The 26,931-nt window shown below is 44.8% G+C and overlaps 1 protein-coding gene across 2 annotated transcripts in view; it reads left to right on the top strand.

Moving 5' to 3' along the window:
* LOC144770216 (uncharacterized) overlaps positions 1–26,931 on the top strand; it is a 591,183-nt gene that overhangs the window by 81,796 nt on the left and 482,456 nt on the right. For both annotated transcript variants that reach the window (XM_078654543.1, XM_078654542.1), the window contains 3 exons: positions 10,200–10,310; positions 15,121–15,196; positions 17,031–17,187. In XM_078654543.1, the coding sequence (XP_078510669.1) occupies positions 10,200–10,310; positions 15,121–15,196; positions 17,031–17,187 (344 nt within the window). The remainder of the gene's footprint in view (positions 1–10,199; positions 10,311–15,120; positions 15,197–17,030; positions 17,188–26,931) is intronic.

Below are 26,931 nucleotides of genomic sequence, written 5' to 3' on the forward strand. Positions count from 1 at the left end.
CTGCAAGCCCATGGAAGGAGGGCTTGAGGACTGCTGGGGGAATGTAGACAGTGAACAGGTTGAAGATTCGTGTGTCCCCACCACCACACACTTTTCTGGTGAGTGCCAGAAAACGTCCTAGGGGTTTGTGTTCTCCAGAGTAACTACGTATGGGAAGGAACGGCATATAAGGATTGCTACTCCTCCGGACCCCCATGTGAATCCAGCATGGAACACCCTGTCCAACCCTTGTCGGGGTAGGAATGGGCAGTGAAACCTAGGTTTCCTGCAGTATAAGGACGCTGGCGGCAAACCGGTGTGAAAACTTGAAGATCGCAGAGCGCTTCACCTTGTCCAGGAGTCCATTGACATTCCAGGAGCGGATACGCAGGGGTTCCAGGTCAAGGTGGGGTGTCTCTATCTTTAGTATTAAATCGATTTTATTGGCCAAGCACGAAGCAAGACAAAACAGAACACTGGCTCCTACAACCCAGCGGGCTGACTAACATTTGATCAGACCATGGCAACGAGACCAGGAATGAAAGCATACCGACTAAAAATTTAACACAGGCCGCGTGGTAAAGAAGGGAGAAGGGAATTGCTTCCCATCGAGTGGGTAGCCATATGGTCCAGTGTGCTGCCAGGCATGCGAGCAGTAGTAGCCGGCAGCGGGTGCTATCTTTAGAGGGACTGTGAATGCTGATCTGGGGCGCTCTCAGGCCTGTGCTTGTTAAGACCATGGCCGGAGAGTAATGGCTTATCTCTGGTCCAAGGTCAGTGTGCGGGTGGTGTAAAAATGTTGTGTGTCGTGAACAACAGGGAAAAATAAAACCAAAGCATGCAAGCAAATCCTCAAACTGTCCTTGCAACTATTCCCCCCTCCCCATACTTCTTCCCTTGAAGCATCTGTCTCCCTAACAGTAAGAACTAGAACAAGTTCAACCAGTGTGGTGTGAGGACAGAGTGGCGTACCCTTCCATATTATAGGATTCAGAAATGTTCAGGAGTCCGGAATTCGTTATGGCCAGCAAGGCTGATGTGAGGCTGCTAGCATTACCTTTGGGAGCATCAGTTCATAATGCTGGACTGCAAGAAAGATCTGTGTCTCCGGCTACTTCCATCAGTGGGGTTGGGGATCGACTCCGGGGTGTCTGTTCACCCAGCTTCAGTTCCTGCAAGAGATCTTGTGGCCTCTCCTTCACATGAGAGCCAGACGTACTTCTTGCAGTCTCTCTAGACGATGAAGATGTCCTCCTTTGTGCGTTGGGTCCCCGCCTGAACCGGGTGCGCCTCGGCTGCGGTTTTGCTGCCCTTCCTCACTTTGCCACAGGTTTCAAGCCAGCCTGGCTGATGAAGGGTGTTGCCCAGAAACCGGTCGCAGGATGCTTGTTTCCGGTTCAGGGAAGACCTGGTTTGGCAGTTCGGGCTGGACTGTTCCCATGAGGCACAGGGTCAAGACTGATTTGCATATAGCTGGGTCTGAACTGAGGTGGCAAAGTGAGTCAAAGCATGATGATGGATTCAACCCAGATCTGTGACTGGGGGTGAGTGTCTGAAAAGTTTCAGCGCTCTGTCTATTATCTCCCTTCCCTTTGCGGCACTAGGTTGCACCTGTGTGGGGGACGAGTAGACTGCTCCATATGGGTCTGGGAGGGAGGCAGTTTTGCAGCTTTGTCTTTGCCCATGTTTTGGCAACGTTTTTACCCTCTCAATTACCCTTGCGGGTCTGAGTCAGTCAAGGCCAGCATATGCCGGGGGTCTGGGGACACTTGGGGTTGCCTCTCACTTTACTCCTTCAGCCCTGCTTCAGGTGACCTTCAGGGCCTTCCTCCTGGGCCCAGGCCTTCAGAAAGTGGCACTTTGCATGGCGAGGGCAGAGTCTCATTCCTGGAGCCCCAAGACTGCCACACCACCCAAATCACTTTTTCTCCAACAGCCACTGCACCTCCCCAGCTTTTTTTCTTGGCTTGCGCACAAATGTGACCCTCTATGCTGTTTGAGAACGTTCCTCAAACAGCATAGGTAGATGATAATTTTATGGACATTTTAAGATCTTGGAACCGACTCATCGAGCATTCGAGTGAGCACTTACAATAAGAGCCCTCTTGAGTGGGCTACTTCTGCTCTAGACACTGTGCCCCGACTTCAGAGCCCCCAATTTGTCCATCTGCCCTTTGTTATACTGCTCCCTTGAGAGAAGCCAAAGGTGGCTAAAAAAGCTAGCCAGTTGTTCCCTGGAGGCCAAATCTGAGCTCAAGTTTGCTCTAAAATCTTATAAAAAGCTGGTACAATTGACCTAGGATTATTTATTTGCAGATAAGATTATGGGACCTTGCAACTCCTCCAAAGAGATTTATTTAGTTGTTTGTTCCCCGTCATGCATTGTTCAGACCTTTGAGCACACAAAGCAATTGTGGGATGTACTGTCCAACTTCTTTGAGGAGAAAATCTCCAAGATCTGAGAAAATATGGGATCTTTTCCTAATGCTCCTCGCTATGTGGTCTGGTTAATCCACTCTGATGTAGAGTCCTGTTTTTCCAACTTTGATCAGTTAACTTACCAAATGTTTATGAAATTGGTGAGTTCATCATCTCAATCACCTCTGCGTTACTCTGTGTGTTAGGTCTCCACTCACATACTGCACTGATAGACTCCTTCATTCAATAGGTATTCACACCCAGTCAACAGATCTGGGTTTAATCCTTCAGCGTTCTTTAGCCCACTCTGCCACCCTAGTTCAGACATGGCCATATGCAAATCAGTCTGACCCTGTGCCTCATGGGAACAGTCCAGCCGGAACTGCCAAGCCATGCCTTGCCTGGACCGGAAACAAGCTTCCGAGGACCGGTTTCTGGCATTTCAGCCGTCTTCAGCCTGGCTTGCTTGAATCCAGTGGCAAAGTGAGCAAGGGACTCACGTCTGAGCATACCATGCCAACTTATGGCGAACAAAGTGGTACAAAAGGGGGTGGTGATGGACGGAGCATCTGAAGCAATCAAACACTCATACCTAGTCAACAGAACGAGGCCATATGCAAATCAGTCTGACCCTGTGCCTCATGGGAACAGTCCAGCCCGAACTGCCAAGCCATGCCTTGCCTGGACCGGAAACAAGCTTCCGAGGACCAGTTTCTGGCATTTCAGCCATCTTCAGCCCGACTTGCTTGAATCCAGTGGCAAAGTGAGCAGGGGACTCACGTCTGAGCATACCCTGCCAACTTATGGCGAACAAAGTGGTACAAAAGGGGGTGGTGATGGACGGAGCACCCAGTCAACAGAACGAGTTCTGTTTACTGGGTGTAAGTGTTTGATTGGTTCAGATGCTCCGTCCATCACCACCCCCTTTTGTACCACTTTGTTCGCCATAAGTTGGCAGGGTATGCTCAGACGTGAGTCCCTTGCTCACTTTGCCACTGAATTCAAGCAAGCCGGGCTGAAGACGGCTGAAATGCAAGAAACCGGTCCTCGGAAGCTTGTTTCCAGTCCAGGCAAGGCATGGCTTGGCAGTTCGGGCTGGACTGTTCACATGAGGCACAGGGTCAGACTGATTTGCATATGGCCATGTCTGAACTAGGGTGGCAGAGTGGGCTAAAGAACGGTGATGGATTAAACCCAGATCTTTTGACTGGGTGTGAGTGTTTGATTGGTTCAGATGCTCCGTCCATCACCACCCCCTTATGTACTACCTTCTACAGAGGGGACATGGGAGACAAGTAATTTTTTTGCCATCAGGTCTGGCTAATCCTAATTCAGTGTTTGATTCATTAATAAACCAGGTTTCCATAACAAATAACATGTCCAGTCTAACTGAAAACACTGTCAGGTTAGTCTCTACCGCATGTTTTACCAGTGAGTTGGCATAAAAATGCCCTTGTGTTAAAAGACCACTGATTGAAGATGCAGAGAATGTAACCACTCCTACGTTAGTTGGAGTAGCATTTCCACCACATTCACAGGGGAATAGGCACTGGAACTGTTAATTGAGTAAAGGAGGACAACGCAATCTGATTCTACCTTTTAATAGCTGCTTCCTTGAATAACTCAATGGACTTACTTGAGGTTGGCTGAGCACAGTAACAATGAACATGTGATTTTCTCCTGGTGGGTGATGAAACGTGTGGAGGGAGCACCTTGCATTGTTAGTGGTGATGTCTATACTGAGGTATTCGCAGGAACGAAGGTATATTGTGTGTGATTGTTTCATAGAGAGTAAGACTCTGTATATTCAGGTTAGTCCATGTCCTGAGCGGTCTAGTCAAATGATGTCATGAATGGAGCGGTTGGGGATGGGGGGGTGAACTAGAGTGTCTAGGATAGGATTAGAGGATTCATTCAACCAGGTGTCAGTGAGCATGGGGATGTCTAGGTCCAAGTATACGGTCAGCTATGTCAGTTGAATGCTTCACAGCAGTTTAGCAACGCACATTTCAGGGTTGTTTTAGAGGTGGTCGAAGACATATGTGCGATGGTATCTTTTGTGAGGTTTGTTATGTTAATAAACCCAGTGCTACGGTAGGATGTTCTGATAGGGTGGGTGATAATAGTCTTGATTTGTGTAGCAGGAAGAGTGTGAACGGCAGGAGCAAGGTTGCAGGTATCAAGGAGGGAGAGTATGTTGTTGCTTGATACATGTCTGACTAGCCTATTGGCCTGGGAGAAGTGATTAATGATGGGTGTGGATCTCCAGAAAGGTCTGAGATCTATGTGTAAGCAGAGATCGGATCAGAGTGATAGTTGGGGATTAGGGAATTGTTAGTCTGGAGGTGAGTTAGGTGTGAGGACCACTTGAGCTCAAGGTTGGAGGTGATACAAACTGGTTTGAGAATGTCAGCTCAATTGCAGCTCAGAATTTCAAGAGGTTTTTGGGAGGTTCTTAGTAGGGGAAGGCAATGGAGTGTAGAGGAATAGCAGAGCAGTTGGGGGAGCTGGCATTAGTGAGGATCATTGTCTGAGGCTTGGTAGTGGGTGGTTGGGGGGTGGGGGATGAGTTGGTCCTGCTGATGGGGGTGTGGGAGCAGGGGACTCCAAAAGGATGGAAGGTGGTGCTGTTGGATTGGTGTATAAGTGGGGGAGTTTGGTTATCTTTTATTATCCTGGAAACTACTGAACAAATTTACACCAATTCGCAATAGACCAGGAGCTACCTTTCTGCCAAATTTGGTGTAATTTCATTCAGTGGTTCCGGCTATAGTCATGTCTAAAATTTATTTAGGAAATTACATGGGGAAAACTCATTTTTATCAGCCCCCGCTTGACGAATCACCCCAAAACTTTCAACACAGCAGCTGAACAGACTGTCATACAAATTTCTAGAATTTGTGAAGATTAGTCAAACTGCGCCAAAGTTATTGACAACACAAAGAATGCTTTTCCTATGGAAACTAGTTCATATATATATATATATATCTCCATCCATCCATCATGACACTGACAAGACCTAACCCCATTTAGAGGCCTCTACCCCTCTAGGGGAGCCGGGATAACGAGGATTATCCTGAGGGAACTCCATTGCAAGAAATAATTGCAGTAAGTCCTTCCATTTTTTTCCCATGCAAAAATCAAGGCAGATTGGCAAAGCTCTCTCACAGCTGTCTGAAACTAACCGCTGTTGCGTGGGTCCTGAAAGCTATCAACGGCTTCCCCAAAGGCTTTTACAACTCCCCAGACTGATACCCCCCTACATGACCCTTTTGCTCTTCTCAGAAGAGGGGTAGCTTCTAATCAGCTGATGGTGAATTGGCAGCAAAGGAGGCTATCTTGCATCTATCCCATGGGTTTTGTTATCAGCGTTTTCCTGTGGAGAAAAAAGACAAAGGTCTCTGCCTAGTAATAAACCACAGAGAATTCAAAAGGTTGCCTAGTATATCACTCCTTCAATATAGAGGGGAGTCCACTCTTCAGGGATATTTTGTGTTTGGGAGATTGCTTTGTATGTTTAGACCTCAAGGACACATATTTGTTGGTCCCGATATTCAAGCCCCATCGCAGATTTCTGCAATTTAGTTCATTTGGAGAAGTTTCAGGTGTTTGAGTTCAAAACTCTTCCTTTTGTAAAATCCCGGCTCTGATTAATAAAATATAACATTTTACATTGCGTATACTACGACAGGGCCTGACTACATAAAATGGGTAGGGCAGAAAATCTGGTGTGTCTCCGATACCAAACGGAAAGGGCAGTACACACACTATGGGAGTGTTCAAGGATACAGGAATACTGGAGAGATATACTAAGTGAACTTGAGAAAATAATAAGATACTATACAGCCTGATCCTAAATATATACTCCTGGGTGTGCCAACTAAGGTAGACCTCCCCAGGGCCAACCGATTTTTGCCAACCTGTGCCTGATAGTAGCCAAGACAGATATAGCGAGGAAGTGGTGGCTGTCAGATACACCAACTGTTAAGGAATTAATAAAAGCCATGGACCTCTACATGGTAGCAGAAAAGTCACATATAAGGTGCAAGGGTGCCAGAGGAAGTTTTGTAAGATATTGACCCCATTGTTGGAATACTATGATAAAGAACTGGAAGAAGACATACCTGAACCATGGCATATGTGCTATGGTCTGGGACCCGGGGCAAAGGTGGGATTCGGGAACAGTTTTGGGTGTCATGAAGTATGCCAAGGCTGTGCAAATGAGGGTAAATATTGTCAAATCTGCTCTACTGGCCGATCATTCTAACATTGTTTTTGTAACACCAGATGTAAACAACGATGTGCTTGCTGTGTCATGTATTCCCAGACAATTAACCCCTTCCACGCTCATGACGAGCTGGGCTCGTCATGAAGTAGCCTGCTGCTACACTGATGACGAGCCCAGCTCGTCATGTTGTGTGGGATTGACGATTTCTCAGCACAGCAGGGGAATATGCTGAGCATCCATGGGGTTAATAAAGGTAAATAAAAAAACCTCTTCCCTTTGGTATTTTGTCAGCAGAATGATCTCTTATGACGGACCTGAAACCGGTTAGGGGATCACTCTGGATGCAAGCCATTTGCCTTACAGTATACCTAAATGATATCCTTATCATGTATGAGCCCCAGGAGAGCTTGGAACCAGCCATGCCGAACTTCTGAAGACGAACAACGCTACAACAGTATCACAAGGAATCCTGATCCAAAACGACAGTGGACCACTCGTTGTGATTCAAGAACAGGAGAAAACAAGACCATAGATAAGGGACAACAGGAACCACAGCTCACTAAGGATTATGTCTGGGTGATCAAAGAACCAAAGACCTATATGATCAACAGAAAAAATTAACGTACCAACAGTGGAAACTCCTGCAATACAACATTCCAAAAAAGAACCTCAGTGCCCTGAAGAAACTCCTTGGTAAGGAGTGAAACGCGTTGGCTGAACTCGTGATATTTCGTATTGATAATATGTATTTTAATGGATAAAAATAAATAAAGGACATTTTCATACTTATTATACTTTGGACTTCTATTTTTGGTGCGCCCCCAACAACGTAAAAAACTATTTGATTGATCTGGAGAACACAGCGACGCCAAACAGCAGCTGGTGTCGGGGTTTGGCAGCACAGAAAAAAAGATACTTGGAAAAACTGACTTTTTTGGAACTGGAGTTTAGGTGCGGCGATCTTAGGTCCGCTGCTGTTCTTTCATAAACATGTATGAGCCCCAGGAGAGTCTGACCTAGCAACTGAAGAAGGGAGTCTGTCTCTTGGACGGTCTGCCATTTTCAACAGGCAGAAATCCACATTGATCCCACTTTAGGCGGTAAAATTCCTAGGGCTGGTCATAGACCAGGTCAGGGCCACTTTAAGCCTCTTTTCCTAGAAGATTGCCAGAATACTCCAGGAGGGCTCTGTCCAGACCCAGAATGTCACTAAAACAGTTCTTGAGAATAGCTGGCCTCTTCTCATCCTTGATACAGGTAATTTTCCCGGTCCCTCTCCACTAACGAGCCCTCCAGAGACTAAAAGCTTCACGCTTTGGATGAGGCCTCACTTATTGTGAATCAGTACTTTTTTCTGAAGTGGCCAAGGATGAGATCAGTTAGTGGTTGGCACATATGGAAGTGTGGATTGAGAGGGCCTGTTTGAGATCTGACCTGGCACTGGTTCTAGTCAGATGTCAGCAGAACAGGCTAGGGGTGCAAGATGTGGAAAATGATCTACAGAAGTGGGATGGTGAGAACAGGAATGCAAGTTACACATCAACTGCACGAACCTCATGAGTGGGTCCTTTGCAATCAAATGGACTGAAGAGAGAGTACTATGTTTTGTATTACATAAGATAGACAGCATCTCCTCTGTGCCAAACATGAACCATCTGGGTGGAACGTAGGCTTCTTCTGACCAGTAGCCGAAGTCTTCTGGCACTTCTGCCTATAGAATCAGGTGTCAGTGAACATGAAGTATCTTCCCTTAAAGAAGAATATTGTGGTGGGCTGGAGCTTAAAATATCTACAGAATACAAGCGTGTGGAAACTGGATCCTTAAGTATTCCATGCCCTGTATCTGACATGAGGGCCTTTTTTGTCTGATCTGTTCACATCACAGCCAGATCAGCAAATCAACAATTACTTCAGCTGGAGACTAGATCCGCATGCAGCGGCGACCAACACCTTTCTTCAGAACTGTAGCTAGGAAAACGGTTATGTGTTCCCACCATTTGCCATGATCAGAATAACTTTATCTTAGGTAAGTAGATATAAGGCCGATGCTGTGATTGTCGCTTCTATTTGAAGGTCTCAAGTTTGGTATCCAGTTTTACAGAATGCATGCAAACAGCATTTGTGAATGCCTGAGTTTACATTTGTTGGTACATTACAGCCGAGAATTGACTGTCCCAATGCTAATTTAATAGGCTTCCTCCCTCCATCACACCTTTATGAAGCTGTAGTAATGTGTATGAAGTAAATGCATGGCACTTGATTTAGGTTTTTCCCCCCCTCATTTAAGACTGTGTTAAAACGGTTTAAAGCCAAGAATGACTGTGTTAGGACAGTCCGAACATTGTCATAAACTGTAACGTATCCTTTAATTTAAGACCATCATGTCTACTCTGATTTAAGCCTGGGATAAAAGATAATAAAAACAGAAATATTAACTTGTGTTTTTTTTTTTGTTCTGTACTGACCTAAAGTTTACAGTGTGTCACTCCTGCTTCCACCTAGTATTAAAAATGTTTTTCTCAAAGTTGTGCTTTGATGCCACTGTAAAAGATGCCTGGTGAAGTTGAAAAGGCACAGATCCAGAATGGCGAAACACCTCTGCCCTGTTTAATCTCTAAACCAGTGTGGCAAAATATTAGGGGAATGTATGGATAAGTGGAGAGCTGTATTCTATTTTAAGGAGAAAATATTCTAGTTGAAATAATCCTTTCTACTGGTATCGCCTAATTGGATTGTTTACCAAAGAGCAGGGCAGTAGAGGTTCATGAGAAATGTACCCAGTGGAAGCGAAGCAGAGAATTTTGAGTGGAGCACAAAGGTAATTGGGTCTGCGATTCCAGACACTCCTGGAATTCCCAGAAACAGACCAGGCAGTAACTTTCCTATGGTGATATGGGCCCACCCAGCAGGTAGGAAGTTCAGCAGGACATCTTGGGAATGGGTTCTTGCATTGGTGAGGACCCCAGTTGAGAATCCTAATAATACAGTTTCAGACCGGGAGATCAGTATGATCAGTATGATCTTGGTGGAAGCAGGGGCAGACTAGCAAACAGCAGTGTTCACGGCGCTTGACTAACCAAAACTTCAGCAGAAACCAAAGAAAGTTATGTAAGTACAGGTAGGAAGAAAGATGTATGTCCAAGAGAAGAATTTCCAACCTGGAAATGAAGAGGGCTCTGTAGGCACCAATGAACATGTTCTTCTCAGGAAGGAATGGGAACTGAAGCGGTTAAACACTGTCACATAATATTCAAACTGATGGAACTGAAGAGTGAATTGTTGTCCATTGGAACTCTACGGCAGACGTTTGTTCTCACAGTGTGGTCTGCAAGCAGCTATCCTCTTTCACTGTTGTGTTTCACCTCGACACTGCCCCAAACCCCAGTTCAAAAACAGAGTACCCCAGCTTTGGGCTCCAGATTGTGTTCACACGCTGATGTACCTACAGTGAGAGTGGGAGCTGGTGTTTGCCTTATTACTTACTGTGCATTCCTGCAATTGTGATTTGTGAACTCTGTGTGGCTTCACTTCTATCTCTGTCTCTCCCTCCCCCTATTTTTATGTCTCTCCGCAGCCAGCATCTTGAGCATGCAGGCAGCAGGGAATGACCCCATCACGGACACTTCACTGCACCTCTCATGCTTCTGTGAGGTCCTGGAAATGATCCTGCGTAAAGGCCTGATACGTGAGTATGTGATTCTTCTGGAGATTGATGGGTTGGGGGAGAAAAATGCCCCTTTCAGGTATCTGAATGAAGTGTTGGCGTCTGTTTATCTTTGAGTTGTCTGCAGTCATTTGTTGGGATTGTGAAGGGCATACTGTGCTGTGCATTTTGAGTACATCTACTGGAGACTAGAGTGGCATGCGGGGTGCCCTTTATCATAGCGTTTTGCAGAGGGTTTCTGGGGAGAGCAGACTGCCATTCTCATAGTTTCGCAAGGAAACACCTGGTGAGGTGAGAGGGGAGTGAATGCTGCCCTTCCTCAGTGTTCTATTCTGGAATCGGCACAGTGTTTCAGGGGTAGAATTTTGTAAAACACTTATTGTTTAAGGGACTGGATGCTTCAGAAAAATACTTGTCTGATAAAAATAAATTGACTTGTCCCTTTTGGTGCTACTCAGTGAGTTGACAAATTATGGTCTCATTCCTATTATATCAAAGCTCTGATAATAGCTTCCCTGATTTTTGGGGCTCACATTATATCAGGAGTTAGATTATAGCAAGGCTCTGATTTGATCACATTTCTATAACTCTACCTACAGTGGCCTTAAAGTAAGGAGGGAAATGGGAATTCCAGGTTTGGAATGCCATAAGACTCTTTGCAAACCCACAAAATAACATGTACAAGGGTATTCACTGACCTCTCTCCAGTCGTTTTTGACCTGGGAAAGGTTGGAAATGTACTCCTAACAAAGGCATGAGCAAAACAAATCCCAGGGTGGGCAAAATAATGGGGTTAGAGAAAGTGAATATGCACTACTCAGCTGATTTTTGCATGAGTGTATATTGCATGTATATTTGCACATAAGAAAATTGAAGTAACAAACGTTTGCTAGGAAACTATTTTAAGAACTACTTCTGTAAACTCATGCGAATTCCTGAAAGTTGGAAATTTACACCAGTGTAAGGACATACACCTGCTGATTCACTTTTTGTGACTTGCTTTAAGAAGCTGGTCCCTATTTTATTTTTATGTTGCTCATGTAGATTTTACACTACTTATTCATTATTATGTCTTTTTTTAATATACTGGCATGCACGAAGCACATTTTACTAAACGATGCTCCAGGTAAATTATATTTAAAATTGCTCAATAGTTTTACAAAACATTTCTGCTATTCATTGTTGATTTTTCATTTTGAAATTAAACAATCACATCTTGCTTTCACATTTATACATGTATATGCATATAATGAGAGCATTCTGGAACAATTGAAAATAACCTCAAATTGTTAAATTTTACAAACTTCTATGTGAAGTTGTTCAAATCGCATAGGCGAGACCTGTTGCCTTTGCCAGTGCTTGTTAGATAAGTTGATTACATCTTGTGGCTAGATATTTTGGGAAGAGATATATTGAGGTTCATTTTAGGGTATTTACAGGGTTGGGCCAACATGAAAAACTAACCTATGAAGTGATTTTATCAGAAAGAGGCTGCTTTATATCCGTGGTATCCTATGAATTTTCAATAAATAGCACCATCTGGTACGTTATGGAATCCTATTTCATCTATTGGAGATGGAAAATGCATGGTTAAAGTGTTGCAATGGGCTAAGCATAGCGGAAACCTGTGGTGGTAGTGCACCCAAATAATCAAAGGAAGTTTGGATTCTAGTTAGATTATATCCAGGGGTTCTATATTAACAAATAATTCAAATTGTCATTACCTGTGCCAAAAGATCAGTTTATACCACCAAGCCCTCTCGAAATATTGTATTGCAATTTTTATTATGGGCAGAATATTCTTATAAATGATTGCACCTTATGTCCAATCCAATCCAAAAGTTCTTTATTTCGGCCCTTAAGACCATAAAAGATGCAATAAAACACATTTAAAATCACATGTTAACATACAATATAAAATCAATGCAAGGAAGCAGAAACTACTTGATTCAATATATGTGAGGTACCATTCACTGCAGTTCCTTTCATGGTTATGGATTACCCTTTCAATATTTTTTTCCTTTTCAGCCAAATAGCCATTAAATACTTGGATAGTGCAAAAACAATATAGTGCATGGTACTTGTCTTTAGAATTCTATACGATTGTAAACAGTTTCTGAAGCCTAGATTCCTGCACAAGGGTACTAGCCAGTACTTTCTTGGTCTACTATATGCAGGGCAAAAAAACAGCACATGTAGTTCGTCCTCCACATTCGTGCTGCACCCAGGACAGGTTTTATCGTCCGATGTAGACCATTTACTTGTGAAATCTTTGAGGGGCAGTGTACCAAACCTCCATTGGATAAAGTTTCCTTGCAGTAGTAGGAAAAATCATATCCATGAATTCTTCAAACTTAAAAGAACTTTTGTTAACCAGAAATTGTTCAGTGCGGGTGCCAATATTCGGGGCGCACAGGAGCGTAGTTAGACTTTTAGCCTTATAGATCTAAGTGAGCATTTTGCGGGGCACCCCAAGACAGCCTCTTTCGGGATCATCCCACAGATCAGCCATGCCTAATCGGGAAAATTCTCGTTTTACATAGGCCAGCCATGGGATTCTGTCGGAAAATTTATAGCTCAGGACGTGCCTCAGATCTTGCCTGTAGTGGGACAGTTCGGTAGTGGACCATAGCCTATGCCAGAACCTCAATGGCTTTAGGGCCAGCTCGTCCCCTATTGAAGGTAGCCCAAAATCTAATCTTAGCGGTAAAAGAGGCGTGCCTTGTGGTAGAGACAGCAACCGTCTAAGGAAGTTGGTCTCCACCTTGACAAGTTCTGTCCCCGCGTTATGACCCCACAGTTCACCACCATATGATGAGGCTGCTCTGGCTTGAATTTTGTACATCTCCAGGGCTGGACTAACTGGCTTGAAGGTTGAAGAATTCGAAACCTTCAAAATGGCCCCCACCATTTGCGCCAACTTTAGGCGAGATCTTGCTATCTGTGGACCCCAAGATAAGTTTTCATGTAAAGTTACCCCCAAGTACTGGAACGTTCTAACCCTTTCCAGCCTGTCAGACCCCAAGGTTGGATTTGGCCTAGTTGTTGCCGAGGGATTGAATACCATGAACTTGTTTTTTTCTGCGTTGATCTCAAGGCCATGAGCCCTGCAGAAATCCCCAAACCCATCCAGAATCCGTTGGATCCCCATCGGGGATTTGGAAAGCAGGAGAGTATCATCGGCAACCATAATTGCCGGAACCCTCCTGCCTGCCAACCTAGGGCCGTCGTTGTTGGTGACATTGTCAAGGTGTGATATTACGCCGTTGACGTAGAGGCAGAACAGGGTCTGTGATTGAAGATTGTATGTGATACAGTAGCTATAATTAACCTAATTGGATCGGGTAATTCATGCACAGCCACAATTCCATGAAATATTTGTTGGGAAGGTGTGCATCATGATGAAGGGGGAGCGGTCTAGGCCCTGGAATATTCATGACACCTGCTGGAGGCATGACAGAACGAATTAGGAACCAGGAGAATGGAGCAAGTAATAACCGAGGGGGGAGATTGGACAGCTTTGCCTACAGGATGCTTGTCCTTGATGACTGGGGGATTGTTATCCAGTGACTAATGGAACAGTGCTGAGTGATGTCGGAGGGCAGCGATGATCATGGTATGAATTCCAGCAAATGTGCAGGAGAGTAAAGCTAGAAATAGAGCCCACAAACACTTTACATTAGTGGAGCACATTTTGTAATTATGCTGGTTGATAACTCCCTAGCACAGATCAAGCAACACTACCAACATTCACCAGGCGTAATGGGGCCAGAGATACTTGGACAAAAGCTGATGGTGATGAGCGGGGGGAAATAGGTTCCGGAAATTATCATATAACTTGGCCAACAGCAAATCAGGGGAAAGCAGACAGCAAGGTCTAAAGGGAAATCAAACACTGACAACCCAAGGGGAGTGCATTCTATGACCCGGTGAAAATCTTGGTCCGTGTCCCCAATGAGGATTGTAGTTTGTGATCTCAGGTAAAATACCTTTATGAGTTCGCAGATGGTCCCAAAGGCAGTCCGGGTAGTTGTCCTGAGCAGCAGCCTGGGTTCCTGGTTTCTGAACAGGATAATAATAATCACTAGTGTATTGACACCAGTAAACACATGAGCAGCAGTGGCTGCGGAAAGTACAGGTAGCTTAAGCTACAAATGTTATTTGGGTACTTGAACCCCAGAAGATGTTAAGGTACTGTAGGACCTTAGCAGAAGTCAGGAAACTTTGAGGGGCAGGTGGTCAGAAAAGGTCCAAGTACTTTAGGCTCTAGCAAAGGCGAGGGTACTTTGGCAATCAGAGGAGCTCTGGGTACATGGAACCTCCGGAAATGTTGCAGTGCTTCAGGCCTCATCAAAAAAGTAGGGGAACTTGGCTCCTATAAAGGTTTGGGAACATGGATAATAATCACCAAATTATACATGACCAACGATGACTGGGGAAAATGCAGCCAGTATCTAGGAAATTCTTCAACTTAAAACCTGGAATTTGCCTGTGAAGACCAACGAAATGGCCCATATTTAAAACACGGCCAGCAAAGCCTTTTGGGAATGCAGATAACGAAGAAAAAATGAATCACACAATTGGGGACTCTTGGAGGTACAGCAGGGGCTCAGAACAACCATGCAAATGTCTCTTTGAAGACTAGAGGGAGAGAGCAGGATTTTGCCCAGTTGTGGCTTGTAAACATAACCCAACAAGGGTCATGGAATGTACCCCGTTTAAGGTGGAACAGTGTACCCCACAACCTGGTGTGTATAGACCATAGCTTGCAAAATCCAAAGAAAATGTGACATGCCCAATGATGGATGCATTCTCTCTCATGTTTTTATAGAGCCAGTTTTGGGGTTCAAGAAACGAGATTACTGGAGCTGTCTGGAGGAGTGCTCTCAACAGTATAACTGTTTCAGGTGAGTTGTTCTTCATAATGTCAGATGACTGAGTCAAGTGAGTCCCCCCCTCCACTTGGCAGGAGGTTTGGATTACGCTAGTTCTCTTCAGCAGGACAGCTGTTATGTGACTTCTGCGAAACAAGATGATTTAATCTGCACAATCCCCAGCAACTTGACTGTCAATTGAGTCCTCTTTCTCTGCAGGATATTTGGCCACTTGAGTCAATTTCCTCTTAGCTGGAGAATTGGACCAGTGGAGTCCTCCTGCTCCTCCGCTGGGTGGCTGAATCATACTATTCCTGAGGAATACTATTGTTTAAATCCTTATTGTCTACAGAAAGAGGACTGCTTGATACGGAACTGTGACGCTGGAGCGAAAGCCTCTGTGTTGTATATTGATCTTAGGCTTGCAGTGGGAAATAAGCTACCCGCCCAACCTATCCATTAATAAGGTTAAAGTAGAGAGAATGCTGTTTCCTGGGACCTCAATTTATACTAATCCTTATTTTCCTCAGCATAGAAGGCCCTCCGTGTGTAGTTTACGCCTGTAGAAAAAGTTACAGGGTCCACTGCAGCCAAAAGAAACACAGATGGTGGAGCATGGGCAAGCACATGGAGAATGTTGAATGTTCCCCGGTGGTTGGGGACCACCATTCTGAATTGTTTATGGTGTTAAAAGTAGAACCGGATTTAGAGAGCTGTCCTGTACCTTTTAAACGATAAGATATAGGCCCACTGAAGCCTAATAGATCGCAGTAACTTATCATTATGGACTGCTAATGGATTACATCCTCTTCCTGTGGATGGTACAAACATTGATACCTGGTCCTACTGATGAGTATCTGATATGCCTTTTGGTTCTGTGTTTGTAACTCTATGCTTCCTAATAAAGCCAGTCCAGTCCAAGGTGGAGCTGCGGCCAATGCTCTGGTGACCTTGAACAATGCTGGATGAAACGGCTAACTAATCTTCCTCTGCAGGATCTGGTGAGGGACAGTTAATATAGTGAGAAGCATAAGAGTTACAAGGCTGTCAGCCACCCAGAAGAGAGGATTTTCTTCATAGAACCACGTAGTGCATAATCCTTCATGAGAACCAACACCATGGTACAGGGCTGTCTACTTTCCCTCCTTTGCAAACATCTGTAATCACACTTCTATATTTCCTTATTTTGGAAGTGTGTAACATTGTGTTCAGTATTTCATATTTTTCTGTTTGGAAGTATTCATTAAATAACTATGCTGTTTATATTATTACTGACTTACTGTACTGCTTGTTCTGTGGAATAAGCCCAGGCCATCAGGAAAATCGACACTGAAGGAATTATGGAATTTTGCACGAAGCCACATCACAAGATGTAAAAGGTCATGAGCTCCATCATTTCTGAGACAGTTTGTGTTTCAAGTTCAGTGTCTTGTAATAGTCCTTCCAAAATATCATTGGCATAGGACACCTAACTCTCATACAATAAATAGAAATGATGTCGACAAACAACTGGCCTTTGGGTGGAGGTACAGAATATAGTCACAAATCTTCAACAGACAGGTGCACAGGCTGCTTTCCTAAGCTATAGGTAATGGGACAAAGACAGACCTGCTTTGGTGGCGGTTGGGCTGCAAGCACTTCTAACGAATAGTCCCAGTAGCACACACTTTCAGTTCCTAAAACCTTTCTCTGCAAACCAATTCCTGGACCTGTTTTTACTGTTTTTGGATACATTTTGAATTTCATCCCAAATCTGCCACTAGAATGTCTGCTGCCAACGCTTAGTGACTTGGATCCTTTGTGCTCTGCTGAGCTTGTGATTTGTAGTATTGTGACCTAGAACAACATATATATTTTTCTTCTACAGGTTGCCACAGCTGTCTGTTATGGTGGAGAAGACCAACTCCTGTGAGAAGTTGCTGAGTGCTCAGGGCAGGGGCCGGTATTTCCTACGTCTGTCACTAAATAAGAAATTCTTGGGTGCCACCCTCCGTCACCTGGTTAGCACCCCTAAACTTCAAGAGGTAGGCCTTAACAATCTTATAACTATATATCAGCTAGTGAAACAGCCAGTGGTTAATGTGCCAGCTGCAAAGGTGCGAGTAATCTGGAGTTCAAGAGATAAGTGCAGGGCATATTTGGCTTGCAACTGGTGTGGTTTAACTGACCTTTCAGAAGCACTATGGTCGCATACGACTGACTGACACAACATAGCTGTGGATATGTGGTCTACCAAACAAACTGATGACTGGTACTTTTAGAAATAGAAGAGCCATTTTTCAGCCCTTCACAGCCATGTCAGATCAGTACATTCAGCCTGCAATGCCAACCCTGCAGGCACAATGCCAAGTCTATTGGTGGAGGAGGTTTATATTGCTGCTACCTATAATTCACAGATTGTGTTTGAAAGCACTTCTCGTCTATGCTGTCTGTGCTTGAGGAAAGCCCTCTGCATCTGCTGTATGTGTATATTTAGTGTGTGGGATTAAACTGACATCTGGCTAGTCCAACTGCACCTAGGGTGGTACTGGGCAATCCCTGCCCCAAGTATTGCCTGTTCTCTCTGGACATGTGCTGCTCACTGAAAATCAGATTACCTCTTCTATTTGACTTTGACACTGGCTTAAGAGGATAGGTGAGCGGCAACTGGGGTTATTCAGGCAAGGTTTACTCCTGAAGTGTGATGCTGGTTTAGGAACGTAGACACAACTGTAAAATAACACACAAACTTGAATGTCACTGTTCATACTTTAATAAAAGAAATCCGATTTTTATTTTGACATGAGCCAAAAGATGTTTGGTCCGAGATTAGATTTCTTTTAGACCTTGGAGCTGTGTTGCTAGCCTGTCGTTCTGCAGAGCAGGGAAACCTAATAGGTTCTCCCCAACCCCCCCCCCCCCCCTCCCCTGGATGTTGTTCTCAAGGTTGAGCTAATTTGGAGACTATCTTAGATCTGCCAGTGAGGGTAATTTACAAATGCGGGATTCCCGCTGTGCAAAGTAATTGTAATAAACATATTAACACAAGCAAGTATTGGGAAAGGAAACAACAGATTCCCAACATTTTAGTAAGGGCCTACTAAGATCTGTATTTGAAATTCTGCTGATCTGCTAGCAATGTAGACCAACAAATCCACTTCCACCTCTCGTTAGGTCAGGAATGGTGGGCTTAACTTTAATAGAGTATGTATTCAGAGTTTGTGAGCGAGATGTGCAGCTGACCAACGTAGTGGAGTCAAATATTCTCTGCTGAGTGACTAAATCCGACGGTGTAATATAATTTACTGCTCTAGAAATGTCTTTGCCACCTCCCTCGCTGGAAGCTTGCATGAGGTAATGAGAGCAGCTGGATCATGGAGCGCACGTGACAAGGCAGAGTTGCTTTTAAGTAATATTGCTGAACAGAAGCTACAGCACATTTGAAAAAGATTAACTTTCCTCACAATTCAGCATGATGAACCAACAAAACTTCCAGATTATGAATTCGTTAGTACATAACCATTTCATGTCACCTCACTAGGGATCACAGGTCGTAGACTGGAAATGGTCACTGTTTGGGTCAACTTGAAAGTTTAGAATTAAAAATGCTGTTGGCCACGTAAAGTTTTAAAATCAAAGCATCTGAACCGGATTCTTTAGTAAGTAAGAACTCCGTCCTAAAAGCACAAGTACTATTAAACTGCAGGAAAACACTTGCACATTAGTAATTGCCATGTGGCTGAGGTATACATATCTGTTGGCACAGATGAAGTGTTTCTGGTCAGGTGTCCATACGCTGTAACACCAGCGGCAGTTACTGTGCGACCTTGGTCGATGCTTTCAGTTCAGGTGCCAGGCATTATAAACGTTGTTGTTTTATTGTTTGTTCTTCAATAACCTTGTTGAATCTTTAAGTATGAATTAGTTGTATAGATGAGCAGTCAGCACATTTTGCCCTCCTACGACTCATTGGGCTGGGGCTTACAGACCACAGTCGAACTAGTACAGACACTACATCTGGGACCTGTCCTGATAATACTCTGCTTATTCTAACACTGTTCCATCTACCAACAGCAGTTACGAAGCTTTTGGAAGAGAATTTTACTGACTTTACTGCAAAAGCTCCAGCGACAGAGCGAGACTAACAATTACTACATGCTCACTGGGACCACCTTCCCATGACCAATCTGTCTTGAAAAATCTCTACGGGGCGAAACACTTGTAGGCTGTTGTGGTTGGTTTCTGAAGGGAACTAAATCATGCCGGTAGATTCAACATACATATTTTGACAAACTAACAAAGCCACTATGATTAAAAACCGCTGAATGACAGGTTGTTTCTCTGGTTTTAATTGAACTCCGATGAAGTGATTATCAGTATTTGATATTGCAGTGTCTGTATTCTACGTTCAATAGCAGATCTATCTCTCGGGGACCTACCCATGGTCTTTGGAATGCATATAGACACTAACCATAAGTACTTCTCAACTTATCTGGCATTATAGTTGGGCTTTCAAGGTTTTGGGGCCTCGTAACCCTTACTCAGTATGCATTTTGTGTCTAGACTGGTTGGGTCAGCAAAGAGGAAAATCCACTCTCACAGGGGAGGAGTTGAGAAAGGGTTAGAGAAATAGTCTTTTTGTCGTTGCAGTATGTTTTGACTAGACATGGATGTCCAGGTGCATCAGCAGTCCTACCTTAGTAAGGGCTTCTCTCCCATGTATTTGGTCTTCTCAGCAGGACTGAAAGTGGCAAGGGTTTTGCAGTTATAATGTGTTTCTCTAGGTTTAAATCATTCCTGGCTGTCTACCAGCTCCTCTGGTTACAGCAGAAACATGCTGATTCCTAATTCCTGGCTGTTAAGAGGACAGCAACAAAGTCCTGAACCCAAGCCCTGTCTTTTTGTTTGTGGTGGGGCACAGAGCATCACTCAAATGAACAATTGATCTGATATTCTGATCTAAAAGTCCAGCTTCTTAACAAATATTACATTAGTTAGTGTTGGCCCTTTGAGCCACTCTGATCTTGTGCTATACTTGAACATTTAGCGGTAGCCAATCAAGTTATAGTTCATCCCTTTTTTGTGTAACCCAGTCCCATTGTGACGACCAAAGAGTCCCACAATATTTGCAGTGTCTCAGAAACTGTGGTGATTAGATACATTTAGTACCGTGTATATGTATGTATATGTATATATATATATAGAGAGAGAGAGAGGTGTATATGTATACAAAGGCGTTGGCCGAAACATGTCTGCATGCATTGTTAAGAATAAACAACGATTGAACTCACCCCATGAGTGCTTATTCCTTTGGAGGAGTAGGAGCTTTGAGAGATACATATCAAAATAATTATTCTGGGTGCTTCGCTTGTGTCTGGACAAAGCTAAACCTCTCTGAAGAGCTGTAATGATAGTGAAACATGTGTCAGGTGTCGCTTTTATTCATTCTATTTTTTTTTTTTTTAAGACCTTTATTTTCACTTCACAGCAATACAAGCATGGGCCTACAACCATCCCGGCCGGCCGCTAAGCAAGTCGCAAGGTAAGCAGAGCAGTGAAAAAGAAACAGCGGTCGATAAGCCGGGGCAGGTAAGTATCCAGGATATAACTCGTATTTAAGCGTACAGCGTAAAATACTGGACTTAAGAAGGTCAATTTTACAATGAAGAAAAATTAAACAGAAAAACATCAGAAGAAGTGCCAGTCAGTCACACACGATCCTACAATAGCAACATGAAACAGAACCCCGGAATGAGTGCGAACACAATTAAGGACACAGGGGCAAGGCATACAAGTCAGGATGAAAGTAAACAACACAGACACGGCATGGCGAATCAGCACCCCAACCCTTAAAGACAAAACAGATTGTAGGAAACATGAAGACGACGACACCCAGAAAAAGACGAAGCAAAGGGCCATAGAGACAAAGAAAGGACAAAGAAACAACCCGCTTCCCGCCACCCCTGCAGAAGGCTACGGGCTACCCCCCCCCCAGCAGCGTGCCTATCGCCCTAAAAAGAAACCCGAAATATAGAAGAAAGGGGAAGAAAAAGAAAGGAAAAAATACGGAGAAGGGCCATCGAGCAGACCACCCGCCCCCCCCCCCTCCCCTATTGCGCACAATATACAGCAGGAGCAAAGTCAGAAGAGCCACAGTAGCAAGAATCATATAGTCAATCGGTATCATCCCCGTGGAGTGTCCCTCCAAAACACAGTCAGCCGACAATGTGTTCCATCATATCCCAGACGATATCATCCCTGGCCTTCTCTATCAATAGTACCCACATATGGCCATTCATCAATCGGCATACAGTACAATGTGGCGGGTCCAGCCGAACCGGGCGGTCCGAGAGGCGCCAATACTCCATGGGACCGTAGCCCCCCACTCCCAGTCAAGGGCGCATGGCGGAACTCCGTGCGTGGCGGCACCGATGCCGGAAACATCCCCCAGGCAGAACACAGTCTCACTGGCCAGGAGGAGAAAGACACACAATCCAACAATTGTTGAAGCGCCACCGAGGCGACCCAAACCATGGATCGGTATTGTTTCCTCCGCCGCCGTATATATGCAGATCCCGACGAGTCACTCCCAAACACAACAGGGCAATCCAGAGCGATGCAACAGACCGGGTCCATCGGCGTCTCCACAAACACAGGCGCAGCTGAAACGTTCAACACAGACACAAAGGCGGGCACATCGGCGCTTCCTTGCGATTCATCCCCACCCACGTGGAGCTGCGGGACAACAATGGCGGCCATCCTCCGTCCCAGTTTCCGGGCGTCCCGGATCACGGTCTTATGCAGAGTTGTTAATGCAGCCAAAACATCTCTGAACGTGGGCTCTCTCTCGAGTCGCCAGACCCCAGGACTCTCTCGCAGAAAGGTTTCTCTGCCCGGGTGAGGTGTGCACACGAGGGCGCTCCCCGCCATCTCAGCTGCTCCGGCCTAGTCCCTCACCACCTCACCACGGGACCGGGTCTCACATCAGGGATGGACAGGATTCACAACGGGAATCTCACAGGCCAAGGCAGGTTTCTCAGCGGAATCTCACAGGCCAGGGCAGGTGTCTCAGCGGAGAGTCACCAAAAGGCTAAAAACTCCGCCGCACCCTGGGGGCAGCACGCCAACTCCTGGCAATGGCAGCGATGGGCCCGGGCACAACACCGGAATGGGGGGCCAATAATCATGTATCTGCCTCGACCCAGCGGCAGCACGCTCCCCACACGGTTCTCCGCCAGTCGGGCGGGGTCGGCACTGTCGCCATCGGCAATCAGGTCCACAGTTTCCTCCGGCCGGGTCCTCACCACCACCCGAGGCCGCTGTTGTTGCACTCTCGGCCGGCCACTCCCCGGCAACCCCCTGACAGGCATGGCAGTGGGAGTGGTGGTGGGCACTGTTCAGTGCGCATGACGGTTTAGCCGGCTGTCTTAGGCTGGCCAAGCCGTGGTTGGAGAAACGCCACAGATCCCCAGTTAATGTCTAAGCGGCATACCAGGTCGCTCAGACCAATCCCAGGGCTTCTCTCATGCTGGGAATTATATTCCCAGCATGAGAGAAGCCCTGGGATTGGCATTTGGGAGCCTGCACAGTGTGCAGCTGGAGTCAATGATGGTCCGGGAGGAGCGAGGCGGCGTCCGTCGGAGGGGCAGGTAAGTGGATTTTTTTAAAATTTTAATTATGTACCATTTTGTTTGTATTCCCACCCCCCACCTCACCACTAATGAATGCCAGAAGCCGCCACTGCATTTGAGGTGAGCAAATTTAGAGTGTCACTGGTGTTGTAGGGTGCCCTATATACAAACAGCTCTCCATCTAAACTTTGGAATTACCCTGAACACTCTGCTTCTTTTTTATTCCATCTTAAAATCCCATAGGGCATTGATGTCCATCTATTTTCTTGATGACAAACACCCTGTGAGAGCCTAGCAGAGCTCAGTTTACTTTTCTGGTAGAATACAATGACCCTGAATACCATTTTAAAACTTGCACTGCATCATTATTGCTCAAAAAGGGGGGATTGTATGAAGAAGGGAAAAAGAAACGCAGCCTGATAGGCCCACATTGTAAAGAGATGGAAAAAAGATACTGCCCATTTAAGAATCTACAAGGCTTCTCTACCCACAATGACGTTTGCCTCAAAGAGCCAGTTATTTTTTTCTTTTTACCAGCGAACTGCTGTTCTGCTGTTATACAGCTAGTTTTTGGTGGGACCGGAGGAGGATTAGATTTGAAAGCCAAAAAGGACTGGGGGTATACTCCAGATGTTCTTTTAAGGAGAAAATGCCCAGCTAGAGAATTCAGATCCATATTAGATCTCAGACACACAAACAAATGTATATAAAAAAAGCATTTGCAATGCAATAGATCTTGAATTTCAGCTATTGGCATTGTAAATGACAAAGCCTTTTATTTGTTTTAACTGCATGCGCGCCAACCAAAGCATAAATAAAAGGCATAGTCATTTACAATGCCAATAGCTCAAACACGCGTAAATGCAAGACCTATTGATTGCAAATCCTTGTTTAATAAAGCACCCCTCTGAGTAAGGAAAGCTTGGGACTTTTAAAAGGAAAAAAAAGCTCCTTCTGTCATAGTACTCCCCATAGTGTCTAGTGAATTGTTACAGGGTATGTTTCTAGTCACCACGTTTCAGCTGATTGAACTTCCACCGGGCATGACATACTCCGCCAGGTTGGTCGAGAATCTTCTGTCACCTGGAAACAGGAGGACCATCTAACCCAAACTCAGAATTACTCCTTCTGTGTTTTAGTATCACTATGCACAAAATGTATATTCCCTCCCATGCTTCAGGAGTTCCATGACATTTACTAAAGTACTTTCTTCATTCGCCTCTCCACACCATAAGTGGTACAAGAACCTTGTCCACTTTTCATCCCCCTTCTGTTGGTAAGCAGAGAGGGAGAGACAACAGACTGCATGGAAAACATTCATCAAAATGGCAGTGAAAGTGACATCACACATCCTTTGACCCATAAAGGCCTCACAGAGTTTACCCGTCTCGAACTTTGCCTCTTAATGGTCTTCTATTTGGTGCTGAGCAAGAAGGTGTAGACACTACATAAAGTAAACGGGACTGATAAAACCTTGTTTACTTGTCCATGGATAGTTGACTTGTTTACTGTCTTCTTAACCTTGAAATCCGGGGCATCAAAGGAAGTGGCAGAGTCACCAAAGGCAAAGTCTAAGACAGTAGCTGCTGCTCCAGCAAATGTCTAACTGACGTCCATCATAGTACATGACAAAGTCTCAGACTTTGTGAAGAAATGGACAGAAACAGGGGGAGCGGATATGAAACTGAATACAATAATAACTTTAACACATGGAGCGTACGCACCTCCCGCCTCTGCTCACAAACAGAAAATGAATAAAAACAAATACAATTTTTTGCCCTAGTTGGGAGAAAATGAAAACGGTGATGAGGGAAGCTTTAATTAACCGCTGTCGTTCATAATTACTATAATCTGCATTCCAGTGCATCATCTTTTTGGTCAATGTGCCATCATAAACCGGTAACAGCTCTACACAAATCGGTCTTGGTACCGCCCCAAAGGAAGCAATCCAGGCATGTGTATCGATTCCATCCGGTTGTCACTGAAAGGAATTCGACTAAAATACTTATTTTGCAATCTCCATTTTGTTTTCTCAAATATCAAAGGTTTCTTTAACGATAAATGCCCATATGCCTCTTTTTTGTTATCGATTGATTCAGCTCATTTACCACGTTGACTTAATCAGCCAAACTTACATTCCTTTCACATCACCAGGGAGTAAATACATTCACAGACAGCAAGCCTTTGAATGAGCACCCAGCCCCAAAGTGTGCATTTAAAGTAAATGTTTAAGGACAGGCTTCACAGAGAGTGCAGCCAGTTTGAAGTTATTAAAAAGAAACAAAAAATAACTTTCTATAAGCATCTTTTGTGGACGGGAACCACTGGCTCAAATCCTAATTGGATGAAAAGGACTAATTGACTCCATTCTGCTCTGAAGCATATAATGAAATGTAACAAACCACTGCCAAGGAAGGGTGGGTTGGAGGACAGGCCGTCTAGTCACAGGGCACATCGAGAGCCATAATTGATAATATATGGCGCCGCGCGCTCACGCAAGTAAATCGCCACACGTGCAAGCGTTGCCATTGAAGGCAATGGAACGCATTCATGTTATTGACTGAAAAACCAAAGCGACGGATAAAGATCTTTTTGCCTAGGCAGCGCATGCGCGCTGCGTAGGCGAGACCTAAAAAGGAAATGTTCCAGAAGTTAGGCCTTCAACTGTATCCACACCTAAGAGAAAAAGAATAGATGTGCACAATAGACTTACAAGAAGCATGCTTTTATATCACTACAGAAAGTTGCTGTGGTTCCTAGTAGGAAACCAGCACTATCAATACACAGTGCTTTTGTCTGTTCAGCCTGAAGTCTGCTCCACTCACATTCACAAATACTTGGCTGTCGTAATAGCCCACTTAAGAAGAAAAGGGATTTTCGTCTGCCCATACATGGATGGCTAGGGTCTAAAAGCTCACAGTCCAAGAAAGTAATAATGTATTACTCAATGACAGTGAGACTAATAAAAAGATTAGGTCTTCAGGTCAAAGAACAGTTCAAAAGCGGCCATTTCTAGGAGCAAAAGTGGACACCATAAAGGCAAGAGCATTTTTTTCAGCGGAAAAAGTTTCTACTATCCAGAGCAAATGCCACATCCTTAGACCAACACCTTACCCAACAATGAAAAGATTGCATTCCTTCCAGGATTAATGGCTACTTATTTAAATATTGTCCCCAGTGCAGGGTTACAGAGGTGACCACTCCAACAATACCTAAAGGACCAATAGTCTGAAAGAGAAAACAATTGATGAGACAAAGTATCATTGACCCTGTCAGCAAAGCCATCTCTAGCATGGTGGTACCGGAGACACAATCTGCTAATGGGAACTACTTTTCGAAAACAACTTCCATCTCAAATAATAGCAGATGCCTCCCTAACACATTGGGGAGTGCATCTTCAACACTTGGACTTAACAATTTAGGGTTCGTGGCCGAATAAAGAAAGATCTTACCACATACATTATCTGAAACTTAGAGCTGTTAATCGAGCTCTCAAAACTTTTCTTCAGTCTCTAACAGAATTGTCTATCATTCAGACAGACAATACCACAATCATGCATTATATTAATCGACAAGGAGACACCAGAGAGAGACCTCTGTCATTTTAAGATCAGTTGAATTGGAATTAGGCCCATCCAACAATCTAAATTTATCAGCAATTCACATTCTTGAAAAAATGAATAAATGAAATGAGATTTGTATGACACATGGCTAGTCCAACAAGTGTCCCATTGCTCTGGGGGGCGCGGCCATTTGTTAAAGATGGCGGACGCCTGAATAGGGAGCTCCCGGTTTGGGGCTGTTAAACCCCTCCAATTCCCAAAAATCCGAGCATCCGTGCCAAACACTAACCGCTGTAACGCTGAGAAGCCCGGCGTGCAGAGGCCCCTCACGGGCTAAATAGGGGAGCTACTGTGCCGATAATCAGAGGCCCGACTCGTAGCCGGGTCTCAAACTACGCGGGGCCCAGGCTGCGGCCAAGAAACACTGGAAGAGATACAACGCCACATATAAGGGCACGACCACAGGCACCAGGGAATGGTGAATAAACGCCATCGGAGCGGCACCTCGCAATCATCCAGGTGGCAGGGCGGTGGAGGACCCAGGCGATGGGCATCAACCCCCCCCCCCCCCCTCACAGGCCTGAAGTGCATGGCT

This window comes from Lissotriton helveticus, chromosome 7 (assembly GCF_964261635.1).
Source record: "Lissotriton helveticus chromosome 7, aLisHel1.1, whole genome shotgun sequence".
Taxonomy (NCBI): domain Eukaryota; kingdom Metazoa; phylum Chordata; class Amphibia; order Caudata; family Salamandridae; genus Lissotriton; species Lissotriton helveticus.